Below are 20,052 nucleotides of genomic sequence, written 5' to 3'. Positions count from 1 at the left end.
AGGAAAAGTAATGAAAAGCTGCATGTCGATCATTTGTTGATGATACAGACCCTTGTAATTCTAATGCTTAATTTAACACTTAATTTGCTAATAGGAATTTGTTGTTGCCGTCTATGATGAAATGCGCTTGCATAGCATTTAGCAGTGTACCGGAAATGCAATTCAGCAGGACATCCACTTTACCTCCCCTTAGAGCTTATTATATAACAGCTGCGACGTTTGTTTCAAATCTACATGCAACATCAAGTGCAGTCTCAGAAATAAAGGGATGAAAAAAAAGTTACATTTACATTTACATTACATTTTAGTCATTTGGCAGACGCTTTTAATCCAAAGCGACTTACAAGTGCATAGGTTCTACCACAAGTCAAAGCATCACATCCAGAACTAGGAAAATACACCTGGACTGCTGTTCTAAACATATAGTCGTCATCATAAGTGCAATTTTTTATTTATTTATTTATTTATTTATTTATTTTTTTTGGGGGGGGGGGGAGGGGGGGTTAGACAGGGTATCAGAAGGGGGGGGCGGGGTAAATCAGGAGGGAGGACTAAGGTAGAGTTTGAAGAGGTGTGTTTTGAGTCTGCGTCGAAATAGGGGGAGGGATTCTGCTGTCCTGACAGTGGTAGGCAAGTCATTCCACCACTGAGGAACCAGAACGGAAAACAGGCGTGAACGTGCAGCTCGACCGCCAGGTGCCCGTAGAGAGGGAACCGTAAGGCGACCAGAGCTGGCAGACCGGAGTGGTCTAGCTGGGAGTAGGGAGTGATCAGGGATTGTATGTAATGTGGGGCAGTCCCCTTAGCAGCCTGAAATGCCAACACTAGGGCCTTGAATCGGATGCGTGCGGCAATAGGAAGCCAGTGGAGGCCAATGAGAAGCGGGGTGACATGAGCCGACCTGGGCTGACTGGTGATCAAGCGGGCTGCAGCATTCTGGACCAGCTGGAGGGGCTTGATGGCGCACGCTGGGAGACCGGCTAGGAGGGAGTTGCAGTAATCCAGGCGGGAAATGACGAGCGCCTGGACTAGGAGCTGGGTGGCTTTCTCCGTCAGGAGATGACGGATGCGGCGTATATTATACTGAAAGAACCTGCAGGTTCTGGCAGTGGAGGATACTTGTGGAGCCAGGGAGAGGCAGTTATCAAGAGTCACCCCAAGATTCTTTGCCGTACGGGAGGAGGAAACTACAAAGTCCTCCACAGTCAGTGAGAGGTCGATTGACGGAGAGGACTTAGCAGGGATGTAGAGAAGCTCAGTTTTGGCAAGGTTGAGCTTCAGGTGATGGGAAGTCATCCACGCAGAGATATCAGCCAAGCAGGCAGAGATCTGTGTGGTGATTTGGGTGTCGGGGGGGAAGGAAATGAAGAGTTGGGTGTCATCAGCGTAGGAGTGATAAGAGAAGCCGTGGGAAGAGATAACAGAACCAAGGGACATGGTGTATAGCGAGAAGAGGAGAGGCCCAAGAACCGAGCCCTGCGGGACTCCAGTTCGTAGGGGTTGAGGGTCGGAGAGTGCGCCCCTCCAAGTCACCTGGTAGGAGCGACCAGAGAGGTAGGAGGAAAACCAAGCGAGTGCAGAACCTGTGACACCCATCCCAGACAGCGATGAGAGCAGAATCTCATGGTTGACTGTATCGAAGGCGGCCGACAGGTCGAGGAAGATGAGGACAGAGGAGAGGGATTTTGCTTTAGCAGAGTGGAGTGCCTCAGTGACCGCGAGCAGGGCGGTTTCAGTGGAGTGGCCACTCTTGAAGCCAGACTGGTTGGGGTCATGGAGATTGTTGTGGAGAAGGTACAAATGGTTGTTGCTGGGGCGGTACCCTATACGGGCATAAATAAATGTACTATACATTTTAAATTACATTTTAGTCATTTGGCAGAATAGTTCAAAACTGATTCAAATCAATATTTTTGATTTAAAACTGCATCACGTCTCTGAGATAGCCAACACTGTCCTGTAGTTCTATAAGACAATCAGCAGGGAGGTTGTTCCAAGCATGTAGGAGAACTGTTCTTCTGCAGACTTTGGTTGGTTCCTTGCTTCTGATCTCAGAACCATTGATCAAGTTTTTATGTAAAAAGTAGTCAATTGCTTACAGTAATATGTTACTTTTTAAAATTAAATATAAAAATGTCTCGGCAAAATTAAATCTTTTGGAAAATGAATATTGGAAATCTCAAATATGTTATTTTATACTAACACACACACAAAAATAAACATATATAATTAAGTCTAGGGTGCCTAAGACTTCTGCACAGTACTGTACCTCCACTGTCACTTTATTTGTGAGAATCTGGCACAGTGGTCACAATAGAGCTTATGTAATGGCTGAGGTGTTTGTTTCAAATCTATATGCAGTGTGAAGTGGAAATGTGACAGCTCTCTGACGGCTGTGAGCAGCCAGGCCTACACTCTAAACATAGATACAATTAGCAACACCCCCTTCCCTCCCCATAATTTATTTGAAAACACCAACAACAAAAAAATTGTATAAATCATGTGAATAGTTATTCAGTGTCAAGTCTTTTTTAAATAATTTTGCCACCAGCTGGAGTCTAAACAGCCCCAGGTCTCTGAAATGTGCCCCCGCAATGCACTGCTCCTCAAAACTTTCTGCAGAGTATAACAGTCCTACATTCTAACTTTATAAAGAATTTGATATGCATTCATGAATAAAACATAATGCTATCTGGTACAGATTCTGGGAATGTGTTGCATCCATAGGTGGATTAAGAGACATAACACACTGATATTCTGTATCAGTTAATATAAGTCTATATGAATGCACTTACTAAGGCTTTCTGACTTTTTATAAAATGAAAGTCTAAACTAGAGCTATACTTTCTTCAACTACTTTCTATAATAATCCTATAATTCATTTTTCGTCCCTTATTTTTTTCAGAATGCCCACTTTTGTACATCCACCCCATCACTTCAAAGCAGACTGCTAATGGGAACACAACTTTAGATGTGTATTATTCACTGAAATAGTATGGGCAAAAACGTATGTACTCACTTAATTAAAATAAGCATGCAGGGAACAAACACTGTTTATAATCCAACTCCTTCCCTTCACAAAGAGATACCGCGTGTTGATTGGGCTGGTGAATCACCCACTGGATTCCCATTATCTCAGCTTGGAGCACGGTTGCCATCAGAAGGTTTTTTGTGCGGTCACACCTGACATACGTAGGTAAGTGATGCCACTAACAATATGAGGGACGGATGGAAAATTTTGCTCAAAGAGGCATCTATTTTGGATCATTGCATCGTCCCGGTGATGTGACGCAGGGCATGGGGACGGAGAACAAGCTATTTTAAGCCTTCCATTCTCCTCCGAAAACTTGCCAAGCAAATCTTGTGTCGTGATATACCAACGCACACTGGAGACCGGGGCAGCAGAGTCACTTCAGATGTGGGTGGTCCAAACACAGAGAGATGCATTATATATTTGTGACAAAAACCTCCGAACAAACAAAGAATGTAGAACAGTCAGGACTCCTGACAAATTGCAAAGTGGGGGGGGGCGGGTAAAACAAAAGAAACAAATGAAGGGGATGAAAATGACACAATTTAGTTTTTTTTTAATTAGTTGAAAACTTGATGAAAATCTTGGGTTTGATGTGTTCAGTCAGTCAGAGAGTGCACCCTGCTTGGGTAATGATTTGGGAGGCGGGGGATGGAGTCCCCTCCAAAGCTAATTGCCTCCATTAAGCCCGAGTTCCCTCCTCTTAACTGCCAGCTCATTGTGTCAATATTGTGATCCAGGGCTTTGCGTTGTGGGATACCGTGTCCGTCTGCCAGATGCTCGGCTTCAAAGAGCTGAGAAGAGACCACGAGATCGCCATCTGGGAGAGCAGCTTGGGAACTCCCACCAGCACTAGTGAGGGCACTTTAAGGGAAGATCTTTCTGTATCGCGGCCAAAAAACCAATAAGGGTCCCTGCAGGCCTGCCCGTTCGGGCTAAGGAGGACTCAACGAGCCATGAGCCTGAGCTAACACAGTGATGTCATCGCCACAGTGGGGCTCACGGTTCGATTAGTCACCAGCCATGTGTCCCGCTTTCTATGAGCTGATATTCTATTCTATATTACCTCAGGTGAATGATCACACATGATTAGAACACTGGAAAAGATTCTCGGAAATCTTAATCTTATTCTTCAGTCTTGAAGAATACTCATGAAAATGAGCTTGTTTTAAGTTACTGCTTGACACATTTTGCAAATGAGTCAAACTGTCTCACCTCACTGGCAATATTTTGTCTTATTTAGCAAACAATCTTACTTGTATTACTTTTAATTGTAAATATGACAAAAACTAAAATTGTTTCTTGTTTTGTTTTTGCTGTAATGATAATAATAATAATAATAATAATAATAATAATAATAATAATAATAATTGCTTGCATTTATATAGCACTTTTCTCAGACTCAAAGCACTTTGCAGTGATGAGTAACAACCATGGCTGGGTGACATTGGCTCAGGTGGTCAGTGCAGTTGTCTGGCAGTCGGAGGGTTGCCGGTTCAATCCCCTGCCTGGGCTGTGTCGAAGAGTCTCTGAGCAAAACACCTAACCCCTAAATGCTCCTGACAAGCTGGTGGGTGCCTTGAATGGCAGCCAATCACCATTGGAGTGTGAGCGTGTGCATGAATTGGTGAATGAGAAGCATCAATTGTACAGCGTTTTGAATAAAGACGCTATATAAATGCCGCCATTTACCATTTAGTTGAGAGCAAGCCGTCGCTGCTGCAGCAGCAGAAAGCACAGTTCTCTGTGAGTGACACCAGCCATCGCTGCTGCAGCAGCAGAAAGCACAGTTCTCTGTGAGTGACACCAGCCGTCGATGCAGCAGCAGCAGAAAGCACAGTTCTCTGTGAGTGACGCCAGCCGTCGCTGCAGCAGCAGCAGAAAGCACTTCCTGACGGTGTTGTTCTCCGGGAGACGGCAGGCACTTCCGCGAATCAGCAGAACGGCCGCCGCCGCTCGGCCCAGCGACTGCCGCCTGGAGAGCACTTCTCACATTTTATGTTTTAGTCTCATGGCCCTCCCGTGAATGTGTACTCTGTGGCTGAGGACTCTCGGCTCAGTAAAGCGGGTGACATTTGACAGCTTCATCCAAGAGGCCCTCACAAGAGGCTGCAGTGCGACGGCGATGTAATGCACTGGTGGCTGGAGGTACGTTAGAAACAGCTACCATGCCCTCCAGGCTGCGCTCTCACCGTGACTGCGGTTCTGCTTACGTCCACATCCCAATATTTTATTTATCCGAAAAACAAGAACTAAGCACTAATACTGTTCTAGTCATTTGTAAAAGTAGAATTTTTATTCTGCATGTTTATCAGATCAAAACTGGCATGTCAAAAAATATCGAATAAAAATCTCACAACAAAACATTTGAAAATCACAGTTTTTCCTAGTCGGAGGACTGCAAGGTTCTTAATAGGAGCCCACATTCAGCCCTCCCATTGTCTGGTTTAGAGTACTGTCACTTTCCCAGGACGAAATGGAGGCCACCTATTGCTCTGAAGACCTCAGTCTCATTGGACTGCCAGGCAGTTTCTTTCACAATTTCTTTTAAGATGCTACTGTCAGCATTGTCCTGACTCCAGTTGCTGACTCCCTGTTGACCACAACAGATTTGCAGGTTGTCAGATAAGTATCTCTTTTGTGTGAAGACAAAAAGCAACCCAACAACTCCAATGAGGTGGCAAAGTGTGGACAATAGGCAGAGAACCCTTTTTTGGGCTGAAGTAAAGATGAGACGGTATTGCAAACTGGGAAAAAAGGCACCATTTATTCTCTGAAATGGTGTTCTTTTTCTTTCTGCAGGATCCAAATCTATGGAATGTGCTGTTAATAAACATCAGGGTTGTGCTTTTGTTGTTTTGACTCTGTACTGCAGTAGTGGAGTTGAAATAAATATGAATATGCAGTTATATTGCAGACTTTCAGCTTGAATTGAGGGTATTCAAATTGATAGGTGATAAGTGTAAGAATTACAATTTTTTATGCACTGTGGGAGAGTGACATTAGCTCAAGATGTAGAGTGGTACTTTTAAGCAATCACATGCGTGCTTGTGTCTGTTTGTTCGTCATCAGTCGGCTGAAGTTGTTTTGCCCATCCATACGATAAAGATGTTTTGCTTAAGAGTTGATTCAGCAGGAATAAACATGTACATGGTTGGAACAACATAAACTCCTCAAAAAAAGTGTATCTTATATCATTGGAAAGTCTGTTCATTTCCCTTTACAGTGATGTCCCGTGCATTTGTGGGATGAGCACAGCTGATTATGTGGGTGTGGTCCCAAGTGAAATGTGCCATTATCAAACATCCCACAGCAACGCATGACCAGCTGGTGACCAGCATGAGGAGGAGGTGCTAGGCTGTTGTGGCTGCGTATGGTTCTTCCACCCGCTACTGAGGCTCCTGACTGTTCGTTCAATTAATAAAGTTTAAAATTACCAAAGTCTTGTTTGTTCCTTGCTGCTGACAGAGAGTTCAATCCTCTAAACAACTGAAAACAAAAGTCAATACCAACAGGAAAATACAATCCTCGAATTCCTCAAACAACTTGGGACCACCACCTCACTTGGGACCTCACCCACATAATCAGCTGTGCTGCTCATCCCACAGATACAATCATCCCAAAGATACAATGCCAATAATACAGTGACAACAGAGATATGATCGACCAAACACAAATTTCAAAACTTTTTTGAATGTGCCATGTGTATAGTTTTGACGTAAAAACAGAGTAGCTACATCATTATGTCAGAGAGATTGCTGCTTTGCTTCAGATAATGCACCATCTTGATGTATTTCTCTCCATGCTGCATGTAATAAAGAGTAGTTTATCACAGTGGTCCTAAACTCACAGTGGATTATTTTCCACGATAATAATCCAGGTTGATCGTTCCCTGAGCAAGACACGTGACCCCCAATTGCTCCCGGTGAGCTGATTGGTACTTGGGAGCGATTGTGTGTGAATCAATTGTGAAGCGCTTTGGATAAAAGTGCTATATAAATGCAGTCCACTTTCTATTTTCATAGTCCCAGTCGGCCCATTTTAGGGGAGCAAATATATACCACATACACCCAGTTATATATTTATAAATACAGTATGTATTTATACACATAATATATACAGTAGTACACATTAACATATTTAAATATTTAAAATATGAATAATAACGTATTGAATTTGGTTTTACTATTAGTATTAGTCTTGAACATTATCTGGAGCAACATTCCTTGAAATAAACTGCAACGTGGTAGAACAAAATTGTTCGCTAAAATGGCAACAGAATTATAGGCTACGCGTTTTCACTGTGCTGTACTTTTGAAACCTAGGCTACTTTACATAATGTAAGTCATGCATTGAAGATAATTATCAGAGATTAATATAAACTTTTTACAGCGTATCTACATACATCATCAGCCGCAAAGCATGTAAACATTCATTTAAGACTACTATCCCTATCGAATATTAAAACGGAAGGAAACAGCGGCACCATTAAGAGCCGTAATGGCGGCGTATTCTTGACACGTCACATATGACAGGTCGTAGCTGATATAAAAAGTATTATTTCACGTGTATGTGTAGCTATACTAAAACGCAAGCAATATATTGAATCAAAATAATATATTAATTGATATATTTATTTTATTCGAATATATTCGACGAGATAACGCTCAGATAATTTCATTTTACATTTTAGGTTTTTTCATAATTGTTGCGCCAACCAGTGCCTTCGTATTTCCTGGACACGTTGACGTTCCACAGGAAGTTCTTTTGGGGAGTGCAAGAAAGGAAATAAATTTGTACTGTAAAGCACGCTAAATATTTAGCTGCATTTAAAAATGGAAACTCTTTACGGGCTTCCTTTTGCTGTGCTGGAATGCCCAAACATAAAACTTAAGAAGCCGTCCTGGCTCCACATGCCTTCGGCAATGACGGTTTATGCTCTGGTTATAGTATCGTACTTTCTTATCACTGGAGGTAAGTGGTAGCTAGCTTGCTAGCTATCTGATAATTCCTGATCACTTTGTGCACGCTTCCTTGAGCTTCTTCCATAAACTATACGTTAGTTAACCTCCGAGAAAGGAGGAGAAGAATCCGTCACGCAACTTGGTGGTTCAGTGTAAGCGTAGCTTGCTGCATTATACTGTTAGCAAGCTTAGATGCATGTTATCTGATAAATCCGTGCTGAAGAGTTGTCAAGATAAGGATATAAGTAACGGCGTACTTGCTAGCATGTTAGCTAGGTAAGTTTTAAGCCAATATTCCAAATATGGCATATGGCAATACTTATGGCAAATTAAACTGAAAAAGGTTTTTTTTATTTAGCTTTATAAGAGCGGTAGCTGTTTTAATGTGCTTGCGTTGGTGGACAGTTTACACACATCTAACTGCTGTGCAGAGATCATGTAAAATGCAGTGACATTTACTCCATAGCTATTAATTACTGTGATAGTGTCTTTAGGCTGTAGTCTCTTGGTTTATTTGTACCCGTTTCTTGCAGGTATCATCTATGACGTCATTGTCGAACCACCCAGTGTTGGCTCAATGACGGATGAACATGGTCACCAGAGACCTGTAGCCTTTTTGGCATACAGGTAAGTACGACCTTACGGCCAGTGACCCTATACTGCCACCCATTGTTCAAATATGAAATTATTTGGCTTCGGTCTCCTTAGTTAGTTGGAGTTCATCTTTTAAAAATAGTTTGACTGGGAAATTGAAGTAGCAAGTCTTCGTCTTCGTCTTCTTCCCTGAGTAGGCTGTTACTGCTCTCCTCCCCCACGCCGCAGATTGAGGGGGGCCGGAGGGGGAGGGGGAGGGGGAGGGGGAGGGGGGGGGGGGGGGGGGGGGGAGTGGCATAGGAGAGGGGAAGGGAGGGGGACACAAGTGATGGGGAGAGACACCAAACATAACAAGACATACGTTCAAGACAGTACAAAGACAACTACAACACTAAAGACTTGGCTGTAACAAGAGAAGAGGTTAGCATCAAGATGAACCAAATATTCACTAAAGTGGTATGTGTGTATACGCGTATGTAAGTGGGCGTGAGCAGGTTTGTCACTTCCTGTGGAACGTTGGTGGACGTGAGGGGCGCGACAGGGCGCGGCTGGCCCCGCCAACCAGTGGCCCCCAAGCATCGGGCCCCCCGCGCACACCCCGGCCGGGTCCCGGGGCCCCCGCCCCCAGGCGGCCACACGCCCGACCGGCGGCGGGGGCAGGCAGACGGAAACGCCACCCCCCAGGGCCCGGCCCACCCCAACCACAACAAGCCCCCCCATGCGCGCCGCGGCAGCGCCCACCCGAGCCCCGGCCCCCAGGGGGCATTCTTGGTGAAGGTTAACTAAACAAATAACTTAAATTATTTAATTAAATTATCCAATAATATACAAGAACTGCATGTAAAATTTGAAAGGACAACCTAACCTGCTTTTTCCCCCTCTGACACAAAGGGACATATTGGCACAGATGTAGGATGTAGTTCATTTGTTCATGTATTTATATGATGACAACAGCATTATTTGGAGCCAAATTTTACTTGTCAGAGTAGCACTGCCGTCACTTAACCTGTCTGTATGCTGCATGAATGACAGAGTAAAGCCTCCCACACGTGTGCCTAACCCCTGCCTCCATCTTCTCTCCAAAACTCACTCATTTTGTGGATGTGCACACACTGCTAAGGGTCAGTCTGAAAAAAGTGAGCATAACAAGGTCACCCAAGACAAAAGGCATCTGACAAGCCACAGAAAGTAGACTGAAAGCAGTAAAAGTGTAAACGTTGAGCTTGCGTGCTCTCCTCTCAGGGTGAACGGGCAGTACATCATGGAGGGCCTGGCCTCCAGCTTCCTGTTCACCATGGGAGGCCTGGGCTTCATCATCCTGGACCGCTCCAACGCGCCCAACATCCCCAAGCTCAACCGCTTCCTGCTGCTGTTCATTGGCTTCGTCAGCGTGCTGCTGAGCTTCTTCATGGCCCGCGTCTTCATGAGGATGAAGCTGCCGTAAGTCCGGAAAGCGCCGGAAAACACCGTTAGACGTGCGCACACACGTGGGCTTTTACACCCAAATCGCCGTCCTCATGGGCCGGAAACTGCTGCTTTTCCATCCTCCATTACCTGGGAGTCAGGTGTGAGACAGTCTGGCCAGTCAGTAGCACTATTTGTTCAGTTAATTAAATCCAATGGTAAAGGGAGTGTTCTGAAGCTACATTACTGTCACATCCGTTCTAGTGGTATTGTTTGTGGTCGCCAACACACCGACTTCACTCTCAGTGCTTTTGGTGCAGTGTCCTGTGTTGGCACCCCTGGTTTAGGTTACATTGCTGTGTTTAGCTTCAGCATGCATCAAGTGATCCAACACAACAGTGCCTGGTTCAAGTTGTATCTATGTGATCACTCTAGGAATTGTACTTTCCTCTAGGGTACTCAATGCACTTGTCCCTGGGTTTGATTTGCACTTCACTGTACGTTGCTCTGGATAAGAGCCTCTGTAATGTAATGTAATGGTAGGCTGTGGCAGATGGAGCGGTCCTGTTTTCAGATTTCAGACTATTCTTTCCATTCAAAACATTCCATTCAAAATTCAAAAAAGTGCTGCCAGATACATATGTTACATATGATACTATGTACACAGGCTAATAGAACTGCAAATTCAGAAAGACTGTTGCAATGTAGCTTGAGAAAACAAGAACATTAGTAGATGAACAAGTAGTCAAGTGGAAACTGTATAGAAATATAAAGTAAATTTATACTTTTTTTTGCTTAAACACATTGGAGGAGGGTCATGTCCTGATGAAGGCTGCACTAAAATCAGTAAATCAGTACTTTCATACACGCTCAGACTCTTTCATTACATTACAATAACATTATATTAATGGCATTTGGCAGACACTCTTATCCAGAGCAACGTACAGTTGATTACACTAAGCAGGAGACAATCCTCCCCTGGAGCAATGCAGGGTTAAGGGCCTTGTGGATCTTATTATGGCTACATCATGGATTGAACCACCGACCTTGCGGGTCCCGCAATGTACCTTAACCACTACGCTACAGGCCACCCTTTCATTTTAAAGCTTTGCTGGACCTGAATGATGATGATGATGATGATGATGATGAATGTGAATGTGAATGTTCCTTTCCTCCACAGGGGCTACCTGATGGGCTAGGAGCCGGTGCACAGGGCCATCAAAGAGAGACACAGGCCACACGGGGGTCTTCAGGGTCCTGAAAAGGCTCAAAATGGAGACTAAGGTGCCATCACTGCAGTATAGCCTGGCTATGACATTTGAACATCAACCCAGCACTTCAGGAGGCTCATCTTGTGTATTAAATGAACAGTGCTGTCTTCAAATTGTCATAGGGGAACTACCATTCCAGATTTAGGGTTTTTTTTTGTTTTTTGTTTTTTTTTTGTTATTCCAGATCAAAGCTATTGAATGGATTTCAGTTTTCGTTTTGTCGATTACTTGACCCCCCTCTCATAAAAAAAAGCACTTTGTAAATCAAGTGTGATCTTTGATGTGGCCTTACATGACCCAGGCTGTGTGTGATTCAGTTTATGGTTTTTGTTGTTTTTTTTAGTTTTTTTTTCCTAAAATGATCTGAAATAAATGTTTGTACTTTCCAGAATTTGTCTGCTATTTGTGTTGCACTGTGTGTTATAGAAAATGTCTTTCAGCTCACAGTGCTGACTGCAACTTTCTTAAGCCACTGGAGACATTTTTTTCTCTTCTGTGGAGCCTATTCCTACATTTGTCAGAAATTGGGAATATTTTATTTACAGTGTAGATGGGGATGCTGGATAGTTATTTGGGTTAAGGCACCACACTGGATTGCAGGCCAGTGAGTCTATGTGAGCTTAGCTGTAGCCTGTGGTGTGAAAAGTTGCGGTTGCAAATTGACAGTTGAGAATTGGATGTTAGTAGGCGCATGTAGGGTGCTAAAATGTAAATGTTTTGTTTTAATCTTGATGAAAAATCCAGTATTTGAAAATATTAGAATATTACATAAGACCAGTCAAAAAAGTATTTATAATACAGAAATGTCGACCTTCTGAAAAGTTCATTAATGCAGCGTGGCATGGAGGCAATCAGCCAGTGGCACTGCTGAGGTGTTATGGAAGCCCAGGTTGCTTTGATAGCGGCCTTCAGCTCATCTGTATTGTTGGGTCTGGTGTCTCATTTTCTTCTTGACAATACCCTATACAGATTCTCTATGGGGTTCAGGTCAGGCGAGTTGGCTGGCCAATCAAGCACCGTAATACCATGGTCAGCAAACCAGTTACTAGTAGTTTTGGCACTGTGGGCAGGTGCCATGTCCTGCTGGAAAAATAAATCAGCATCTCCATAAAGCTTGTCAGCAGATGGAAGCATAAAGTGCTCTAAAATCTCCTGTCCTCTCAAGGCTGCAGTCATCCCTGTTGCTTGTGCACCTTTTCCTACCACACTTTTCACTTCCAGTCAACTTACCATGAATATGCTTTGATACAGCACTCTGTGAACAGCCAGCCCTTTCAGCAATGACCTTCTGTGGCTTACTCTCCATGTGGAGGGTGTCAATGAGTGTCTGCCAAATGCCAATAATGTAAATGATCATACTTTTCAGAAGGCCAACATTTCTGTATTATTTTTTTTTTTGATTGGTCTGTAATATTTTGAGATACAGAATTTTTTGATTTGCATGCCTTTCATCAACCGTAATCATCAAGATTTAAACAAAAAAAGGCTTTAAATATTTCACTTTATCTGTAATGAATCTAGAATATATGAAAGTTTCAGTTTTTGAATAAAATTACGGAAAAAAAAAAAAACTTTTCCACGATATTCTAATTTTTTGAGATGCACCTGTAAGTAGCATTTGAAAAGTAACTAAAATCTATTCATACTAAAGTACAGCGTATATACGGTATATCCACAAGGTGGTACACTTGAGCTACATTGTTTAGCTTGGGAAAATGTCACCAATGGAACTGACTTACATTGGACAGGGCAGAACAGTGTACTTCATTGATAACATGTGGCATGTCTTCTATGCAGGAAGCTATTTCGGTCTCTCAAAGCACGCTGATAAACTTGCTTCTACTTATTTCTCAAGTAGTACTATGACATACCAACGGGTTTATTCAATGCATTCAAGTGCGTTCGTAGTCTTGCATGCGCTTATAATTTGGCAGTATAATAAGCAGTAACTGTTCGATTGCAGAATTTGGTAGGATGTATTTATTTTTGGCAAATTCGTTAATTGTAATTGTTTTTGTCTTAGAGTGGGATGTTGCGTTTCTTGGGTTCCTGTCCTGTCATCTATTGACAACGACGTGATGGGTCATCACAGTAAATGATTTGTAAAGTGGGCCTCAACGAAGTGGACTCGTCGAACAAATGTTTTTGTTTGAACTGGATGTGCTACAGGGTAAATGAGGTGAGAAAAATATAAATAATCTCGCCAGATGCTCGGGCAGAGTCACCTGCTCGTTGTGTGTTCGTGACATCTCTGCGTTAATGGTTGGTCAGTCTGTTCGCAAACACGCTGACACATGCCAATGAGCGTTAAGTTTTTACAGGCCGATGATTCCTCCCCCTCTCACCGGCGGCAACAACATCGTCGCTATTTCGCCACGGAACTTTCGTTATGGAAGCGATTGCAAGAGTTGCGCGGCCTGTCGCGGCCTGTCACGGCAATGGAAATGAGCATAGCCCGTGAAAATTCACTTAATTAAAAAATTGAATACATAAACCCAAATGACCTTTTGAAAAATGTGCGGGAGAGCATTATCATTAAAATGGTACCAAAAACCCAGGAAAAACAACTGTAGAAAAAACAGTATACACTCGGATCACTCGAAGCATAATTATAGGCTATCAATTTTAAACTTCAAGTATTCTGAAGTATAAAATGGTATAGATACTCCTGGTATACTTCAGCATACTTATTCTTTCATTGGGAACATTGAAAAAGCTATTAATTTCAGGCTTAGCTACTGACCAAATTTCGCAGGTCTCGGGCAAATTTAAATCAGACGTGGGGCAGCTGAGCTATAACAACCCAACCCCAAATCAGAATAAACCAATACATTATTGTCCTGTTGTTACATTGATATCACTGCATTACATTTTGGGAATGGAGCATCAGCAGTGTTTCCCCCTAACACAGAGAGGCAGTCCTCAACTGCCCCCGTAGCTGGATAGCTGGAGATCCTGCCTTTCATAACTGGCATTGACGGCTGTTCGTTTTGATCAGAAACTGACCTTCTGAACTGACTACAGTGTGAAAGCTGCCTGACCAATCGCGTTTCAGGAATAGTGTGGAAGTGGTGCGTGTGTGTGACAGGCAGTAACCTTAAGTCTGCCACCCCAAATTTGGAGGTGCCCATGGAGAGAGTCACATGCGTGCACACACACGCGCACACATACACACACACAACAGTCTGCTGCGCCTACATACACACAACCACACACAGATATAACAGTCTATGGCCCATGCACGGACACACACACACCTCTCTACACACAATGTCACACCGATACATACATTTCTCCTCTTCCCCATATACACACACACAGACACGGATACAACAGTCTGCTGTGCCTACATACACACAACCACACACAGATATAACAGTCTATGGCCCATGCACAGATACACACACACCTCTCTACACACAATGTCACACCAATACATACATTTCTCCTCTTCCCCATACACACACACACACATATATACATAGATACATACACTTTATCCCTGTGCCCTCTTCCCTTCTGACAGATTAGTCATTTCTGTTTTGTGCTCTGGTTGCCATGGTAAAGGCTGTACTAGTGTCTCTGACACACAGTAACCCCTCTCCCTTCTGTATGAGTCATCCAGCATTACCACACTACTGTGCCCCTCATCGCAAGGTACACATCAAAGTAAATAGGTTTAATCTTAGTTTTAATTCGTCTTAAAAAGTAGCTACTTTCGACGTCAGCAAAATTGGTTGGGGGCTGGTCCTAAATCGTCGGGATGAAAGACTATGCGATTATTTATTTGATAAAATAATCAAACTAAATACTATTCCAAATCATATATTTTTTCCCACCACTGAAGTAGGCTACATTAACGAATTACATGGGAAGACACGCTTTTTGTTGTTAAGAATCGTTGGTATTTTAGCAATAATGCACAGGTTACATCTAGTAATGGATAGTAATGTTGCGGTAGTGCTGGATAATTGGGGCACCAGGCTCATAGCATTATCAGCACCACAATCATAAATAAACATTTTGCTTAATCTTCTATTTTAATCGGTCATAAAAAGTTGTTTGGACAACAGCTAGTTACACAAAATGCACGGTGATTAGTTATAGCCTAACTGTCCTCTCAGGTCCTCTTAGCACTCATACATGTTTGATTTGCACTTCATTGTACGTCGCTCTGGATAAGAGCGTCTGCTAAATGCCATGTAATGTAATGTAATGCAATGTAATGTAATGGATGCAAGATTATGGAAACATGCGATCGTTTACTTTATAAAATAATCAAACGTGCCACAATCCATATATCTGTGCTGTCGAACGCCTCAGGAGTCATACTAAGTCCAGTGAAGTAGGCATTTAAACGATATGTGGTTAAGGTCTAACATAGAGCAGTACACGTTGGTAGAATGCGCAGACTTCAATCCGAATATTAAAGACATTAGAATATGTTCAATAAAGGCTATAAACAGCCTAGCCGTACAATTTATTAGTAAAATAGTGATGATTTAGTAATACGGTATCTGGTTATGCCATATAAATGGCAGGTTCTAGCTATATTATCACTGTATATTTCGAACACTCAGATAGTGTCTTGCCGTATAGACTTAAACGTGTTCAGTTCATTCAATTAGGTAACAGTCGGTTATATTACCTATGTTAGTAAAGTATAGAAAATCATTTCTAATGTATGCCATAAAATGTCTGAATGTAACTGATTTTATGAAGCGGTAGAACACAATTCCCTCCTACAGAATTAATACCGTCACATAGGGGATTCACACAGCTCACCGCTCACACAACGTCACTGTGGAACGCTCAAGGCGCTCAATACGTCACATTCTATTGGCCCATGCATGCGTGACATAACAGTAGGTATTCCACACACATTGTTATAAATCTGGAACCGGCAAGATCACCGAGGGCATGAGGCTTGAACCTGGAGGTCAAGATGGAAGCAACTTCTCCTTTAGTGTCCTTAAATGGAAGAAATGGCCCAAAAGACTTTGGGGAGTACAGGAGGAGGGCAATTGAGAATGCTACCCGGCACCAGTTCTATCAGAGCGACCGTGTGAAGCAGTTTCACCGGGAACTCCTGCTGATGGAGACCATTAACGACCGGAGGCTGCAGGAGGAGAGGAATAAAATGATTAAGGACAACACAAAAGAGGAGACCAGGAAGTTCATGGCCGAGATCCGCCGTGGGGAGATAGACGCGCTGGAGCAGGACCGGCAGCGAGACAGGCAGCGGGAGATGAACAAGCGGGCGTACGCCGCCGAGCTGCAGCAGCAGATGAGAGACACGGAGCAGACCCGGCTCCGCGTGAAGATGGAGAGGCAGAGGGAGACGAACAACTGCGACGAGCTCCGCAAGCAGCACGATTGGGAGAAGAGGGAGCTCCGGCGGAGGCAGTACGAAGAGCGCATGGGTGTCCGGAGCGTCTACCTGGGGCAGATGGCGCGGAACAGGAGCAACCGGGACAAGGAGAACCAGGAGGAGGCTCTGGCCGAGGAGCGGAGGCAGCGATGCGTCCGCGAGAAGGACGAGTTCAGGAGGGCGAACGAGGAGAAGATGGCCGACAAGCTGCGGAGGAGGCAGCGGTGGATCCAGACGGCGGCGGAAAAGCTCGCGGCTCAGGAGCGCGAGCGGAAGCACAAGTACGAGGCGGCCGACGCCATAGCTACCGCCAGGGTGCTGGCCAATCAGGAGGCCCGGGCCAAGCAGGAGCGAAACCGCAACAGGCAAATGAACATAGTCATGGCAAACGCCATCAGCGGCCACCGGGAGTACAAGCGGAAAGAACGACAGCTGAGGGTCGAGGAGGAGAGACAGAAAGGGATGGTCACGCTCAACTTCAACAAGGAGGTCGACTCGGCCTACTGGGAAGGGGAGAGGACGGCGGCTCGGACACTGAGGGACGCGAGGATGGCCATGGATACCGCGCTTCGCCAGCAGATGGAGGTAAAAAGACTCCAGGAGAGGCTCAGGAAAAAAGGTGAGATGGACTTCGACGGCAGGAACCAGGAGCTGCTGACGAACGAGGACCAGCAGTTCCAGACGTACGCGAATGGGATCATCAATGCAGCCGAGAACTGCAAGCGCAACACCATCCCCATCCGCAAGGCCGCAAGCAAGGGGGCCGGGCAAGGGGTGGGGCCCATTTACGGGGGGCTGAGGGCCAAGTATCTGGTTCCTGGTTCCAACTACATACCGGAGTATGTCAGCAGTACAAGGAAGGATGTCAATGACTTGTACAGCGCCCCTGTAGACGAGTCGAGTCATGGGAAACTCAACTTCATATGGTGAAGACTGAAGACGTGTTATGGACCAGGGCTAGTGGGAGCTCACTAGAGCATTATGTATGGAGGCTGAAGTGCTGTTAAATAAAAAGACAGCTGAAAAATAAAAAAATAATTAATTATGTCAATGAAAGCAGTGTATTACTCAGGTAGTAAGCCATCTCATGTGGTTAGTTGGGTCCAAATTAGTTGCTTATACTTAGTTGAAGACAAAAACCCAGCAAACCCCGGCACTCTCCAAGGCTCTGCTCAACAGAAGAAGGATCCTGGGATTTTCATGCACAACAGTCTCTAGAGTTTGCAGAGAATGGTGCAAGTGGTCTAAGTTGACAGGAAGGTGACAGTAACATGACAGGAACCATGCACTACAGTGGTATGCAGAAGAGCATCTCTGAACACACAACATGTGTATAAGAAGTGGCTTGGCTACAGCAGCAGAAGACTTAAGTCTAAAAAATAAGTCTAATAAATACCTCATAAAGTGCTCACTGAGTGTACGGTAGCATTGCTCAAAGTGAAGGCCCAGACACATCGTGGTCACAGTGCGGTGGTGTTACCAGAGGTGCCTCCAAGAACTATGGGCCTTTTTAAAAGATATTGATGGCAATAATAATATCCTGGCTTTTCAATTTTGGGGCTGTTCCAGCCTAGTACTGCACTAGTGGTCACCAGGCTGTACCCACAAATATAACCTGAGATAATTCAGTAAATGCAGTTTTATAAATTGATTGTGTATAAAAATGATAGTGACCTACAGTAGCATTACATTAGAATGATGAAGCCAACCAATGATTAGACTACTTCTGCTGCCAATAAGGGGTGATGCAGACGCTCTATTTTTCATGGTCCAAAGTTGTGGCTTAAACCACCTTGAATTGCTGTGTTCATTTCAAAACAAATACATTTCTGAGTGAAAGCAGCAAGGACATGGTTACAGCATTTACATTCCAAAACTTAGAAGTAAATAAGAATGGCCCTGCAAATGGATGCCTCACAAATGTGGGTTGTCAAAAAAAGATGTGCCAACTCAGCCTTATGCAGCCTTTGTAAACAAAAGGCGATGAGCTTTGGGCATTAAGTTGGTTGCAGTCGGTTGCGGTTCTGCATTCTGAAAGGCCACAGCATTCACCTTCCAGAGACCTTTGCTGGTGGAGGAGAAAGCAATCAAAGAAAGGAATGATAAACAAGTGTTGATGGTGATTTGCACCATGGCCCAGCATACTGGCAAAGATGCTAGCTACTCAATGCTACCTTTTAGTCTTTAGTTTTTAAAAAGTAGATACCTTTTAGTTTTTCTGTTTACTGGATTCTACTTAGAAACAGTATAGCCTATAGCCTAATTGCTAGGCCACTAGAACCAGACCAGACAGTGTGTATATTTGAATCACTGAATATATATATATATTTTAAATATAAATATTAACGTTGAAACAATTCAGCCGTAATTCCCAAGTAACACATTCACATGATGTCAATGTTTAACAGGATCATGGACAGCACTCAGGTCATGAGTAGCAGCAGGTTGAAGGATCTTATCGCTTGTTTAGTCTGGTCACGTGCAAATGTATCAACCGATGGACACCATCGCAGTCCAAACTGGAGAAGATACAGGCCAAAGGAGAACAGCTGTCACAGAGAGTGGATTCAAAAATGATCTTGAACAAATGTGTTAAGTGTGTCCTCAAATCTCAAGCTCACTGTGGGGGTAAATTATAAAATAGACTGTAATCTTTTGAAAAATATGGACAGGTACAAGTCCACTAAGTGAGTGAAATAACTATATGCAACTATGTTGTTTTTTTTTAATGCATATTTTGCGTGCATTGGTACCACTGACTTGTATGGAAACAGGTGGCTTAATGGCCTATATTGGAGTGCTGGGATGTGAGAATGTGGAACGTTGGGATGTGAGAATGTGGAACGTTGGGATGTGAGAATGTGGAGCGTTGGGATGTGAGAATATGGAGGGTTGGGTTGCCGGTTATGTCCCAGTGCAGATGGGATAGTGTTCTGTAATGTGCCACAGCGCCCAGATGGCTATACGACTGTTCACCTGTAATCTGACACTTATACTGCTTAGAGAGCAATATGATCATATATCCTGTACTTACACTAACCCGGAAACAAGCAAACAGAAATATGTGTGGGTAAGGGGAATCCCATCAATGCCAACTATCAACTAACAAATAAAATAAAAAAAATTTGTGAAACAAGTGCAGACTGTCAACTTTCATCTTATATGTATCTACATCCATATCGAATAACCCATGTAGGAATGACATGCCTTTTTATACATAGTAATTGAACAGTTGGCTTCTCAGCTGTTTTTGATTAGTCAGATGTATTCAATCACTTCCTTAATGGAGGTATAAGGAAAGCTTTCTGTATATAGTCTTGATTGTAATAATAATAATAATAATAATAATAATAATGATAAAGAAGTACTTAAATAATATATAAAAAGCAATCTCAACCTAATACATGGAAGATGGGC

The 20,052-nt window shown here is 43.6% G+C and overlaps 2 protein-coding genes across 2 annotated transcripts; both read left to right on the top strand.

The window, feature by feature from the left end:
* The first annotated feature begins 7,780 nt into the window (after positions 1 to 7,780).
* On the top strand, positions 7,781 to 11,655 carry ostc (oligosaccharyltransferase complex subunit). Its single transcript, XM_061245340.1, has 4 exons — positions 7,781 to 8,005; positions 8,529 to 8,622; positions 9,832 to 10,029; positions 11,174 to 11,655. Exons 1-4 carry the CDS (start codon positions 7,867 to 7,869, stop codon positions 11,190 to 11,192), a joined length of 450 nt encoding a protein of 149 aa, XP_061101324.1. The 5' UTR covers positions 7,781 to 7,866; the 3' UTR covers positions 11,193 to 11,655.
* A 4,554-nt stretch (positions 11,656 to 16,209) lies between these two features.
* LOC133131554 (cilia- and flagella- associated protein 210-like) lies at positions 16,210 to 17,565 on the top strand. Its single transcript, XM_061246928.1, has one exon. It carries the CDS (start codon positions 16,210 to 16,212, stop codon positions 17,563 to 17,565), a length of 1,356 nt encoding a protein of 451 aa, XP_061102912.1.
* The last annotated feature ends 2,487 nt before the right edge of the window (positions 17,566 to 20,052 follow it).

This window comes from Conger conger, chromosome 6, assembly GCF_963514075.1.
Source record: "Conger conger chromosome 6, fConCon1.1, whole genome shotgun sequence".
Lineage (NCBI taxonomy): Eukaryota > Metazoa > Chordata > Actinopteri > Anguilliformes > Congridae > Conger > Conger conger.
The sequence above is the reverse complement of the archived record's forward strand: the minus strand, read 5'-3'. Positions and strand labels throughout refer to the sequence as shown.

Excerpts from the sequence above, each read along its gene's own strand:
- ostc (XM_061245340.1), top strand. The coding sequence starts at position 7,867 with ATGGAAACTCTTTACGGGCTTCCTTTTGCTGTGCTGGAATGCCCAAAC. Across the intron at positions 8,006-8,528 it reads GTACTTTCTTATCACTGGAG|GTATCATCTATGACGTCATT; the intron begins GTAAGTGGTAGC and ends CGTTTCTTGCAG. Across the intron at positions 8,623-9,831 it reads GTAGCCTTTTTGGCATACAG|GGTGAACGGGCAGTACATCA; the intron begins GTAAGTACGACC and ends CTCTCCTCTCAG.
- LOC133131554 (XM_061246928.1), top strand. The coding sequence starts at position 16,210 with ATGGAAGCAACTTCTCCTTTAGTGTCCTTAAATGGAAGAAATGGCCCA.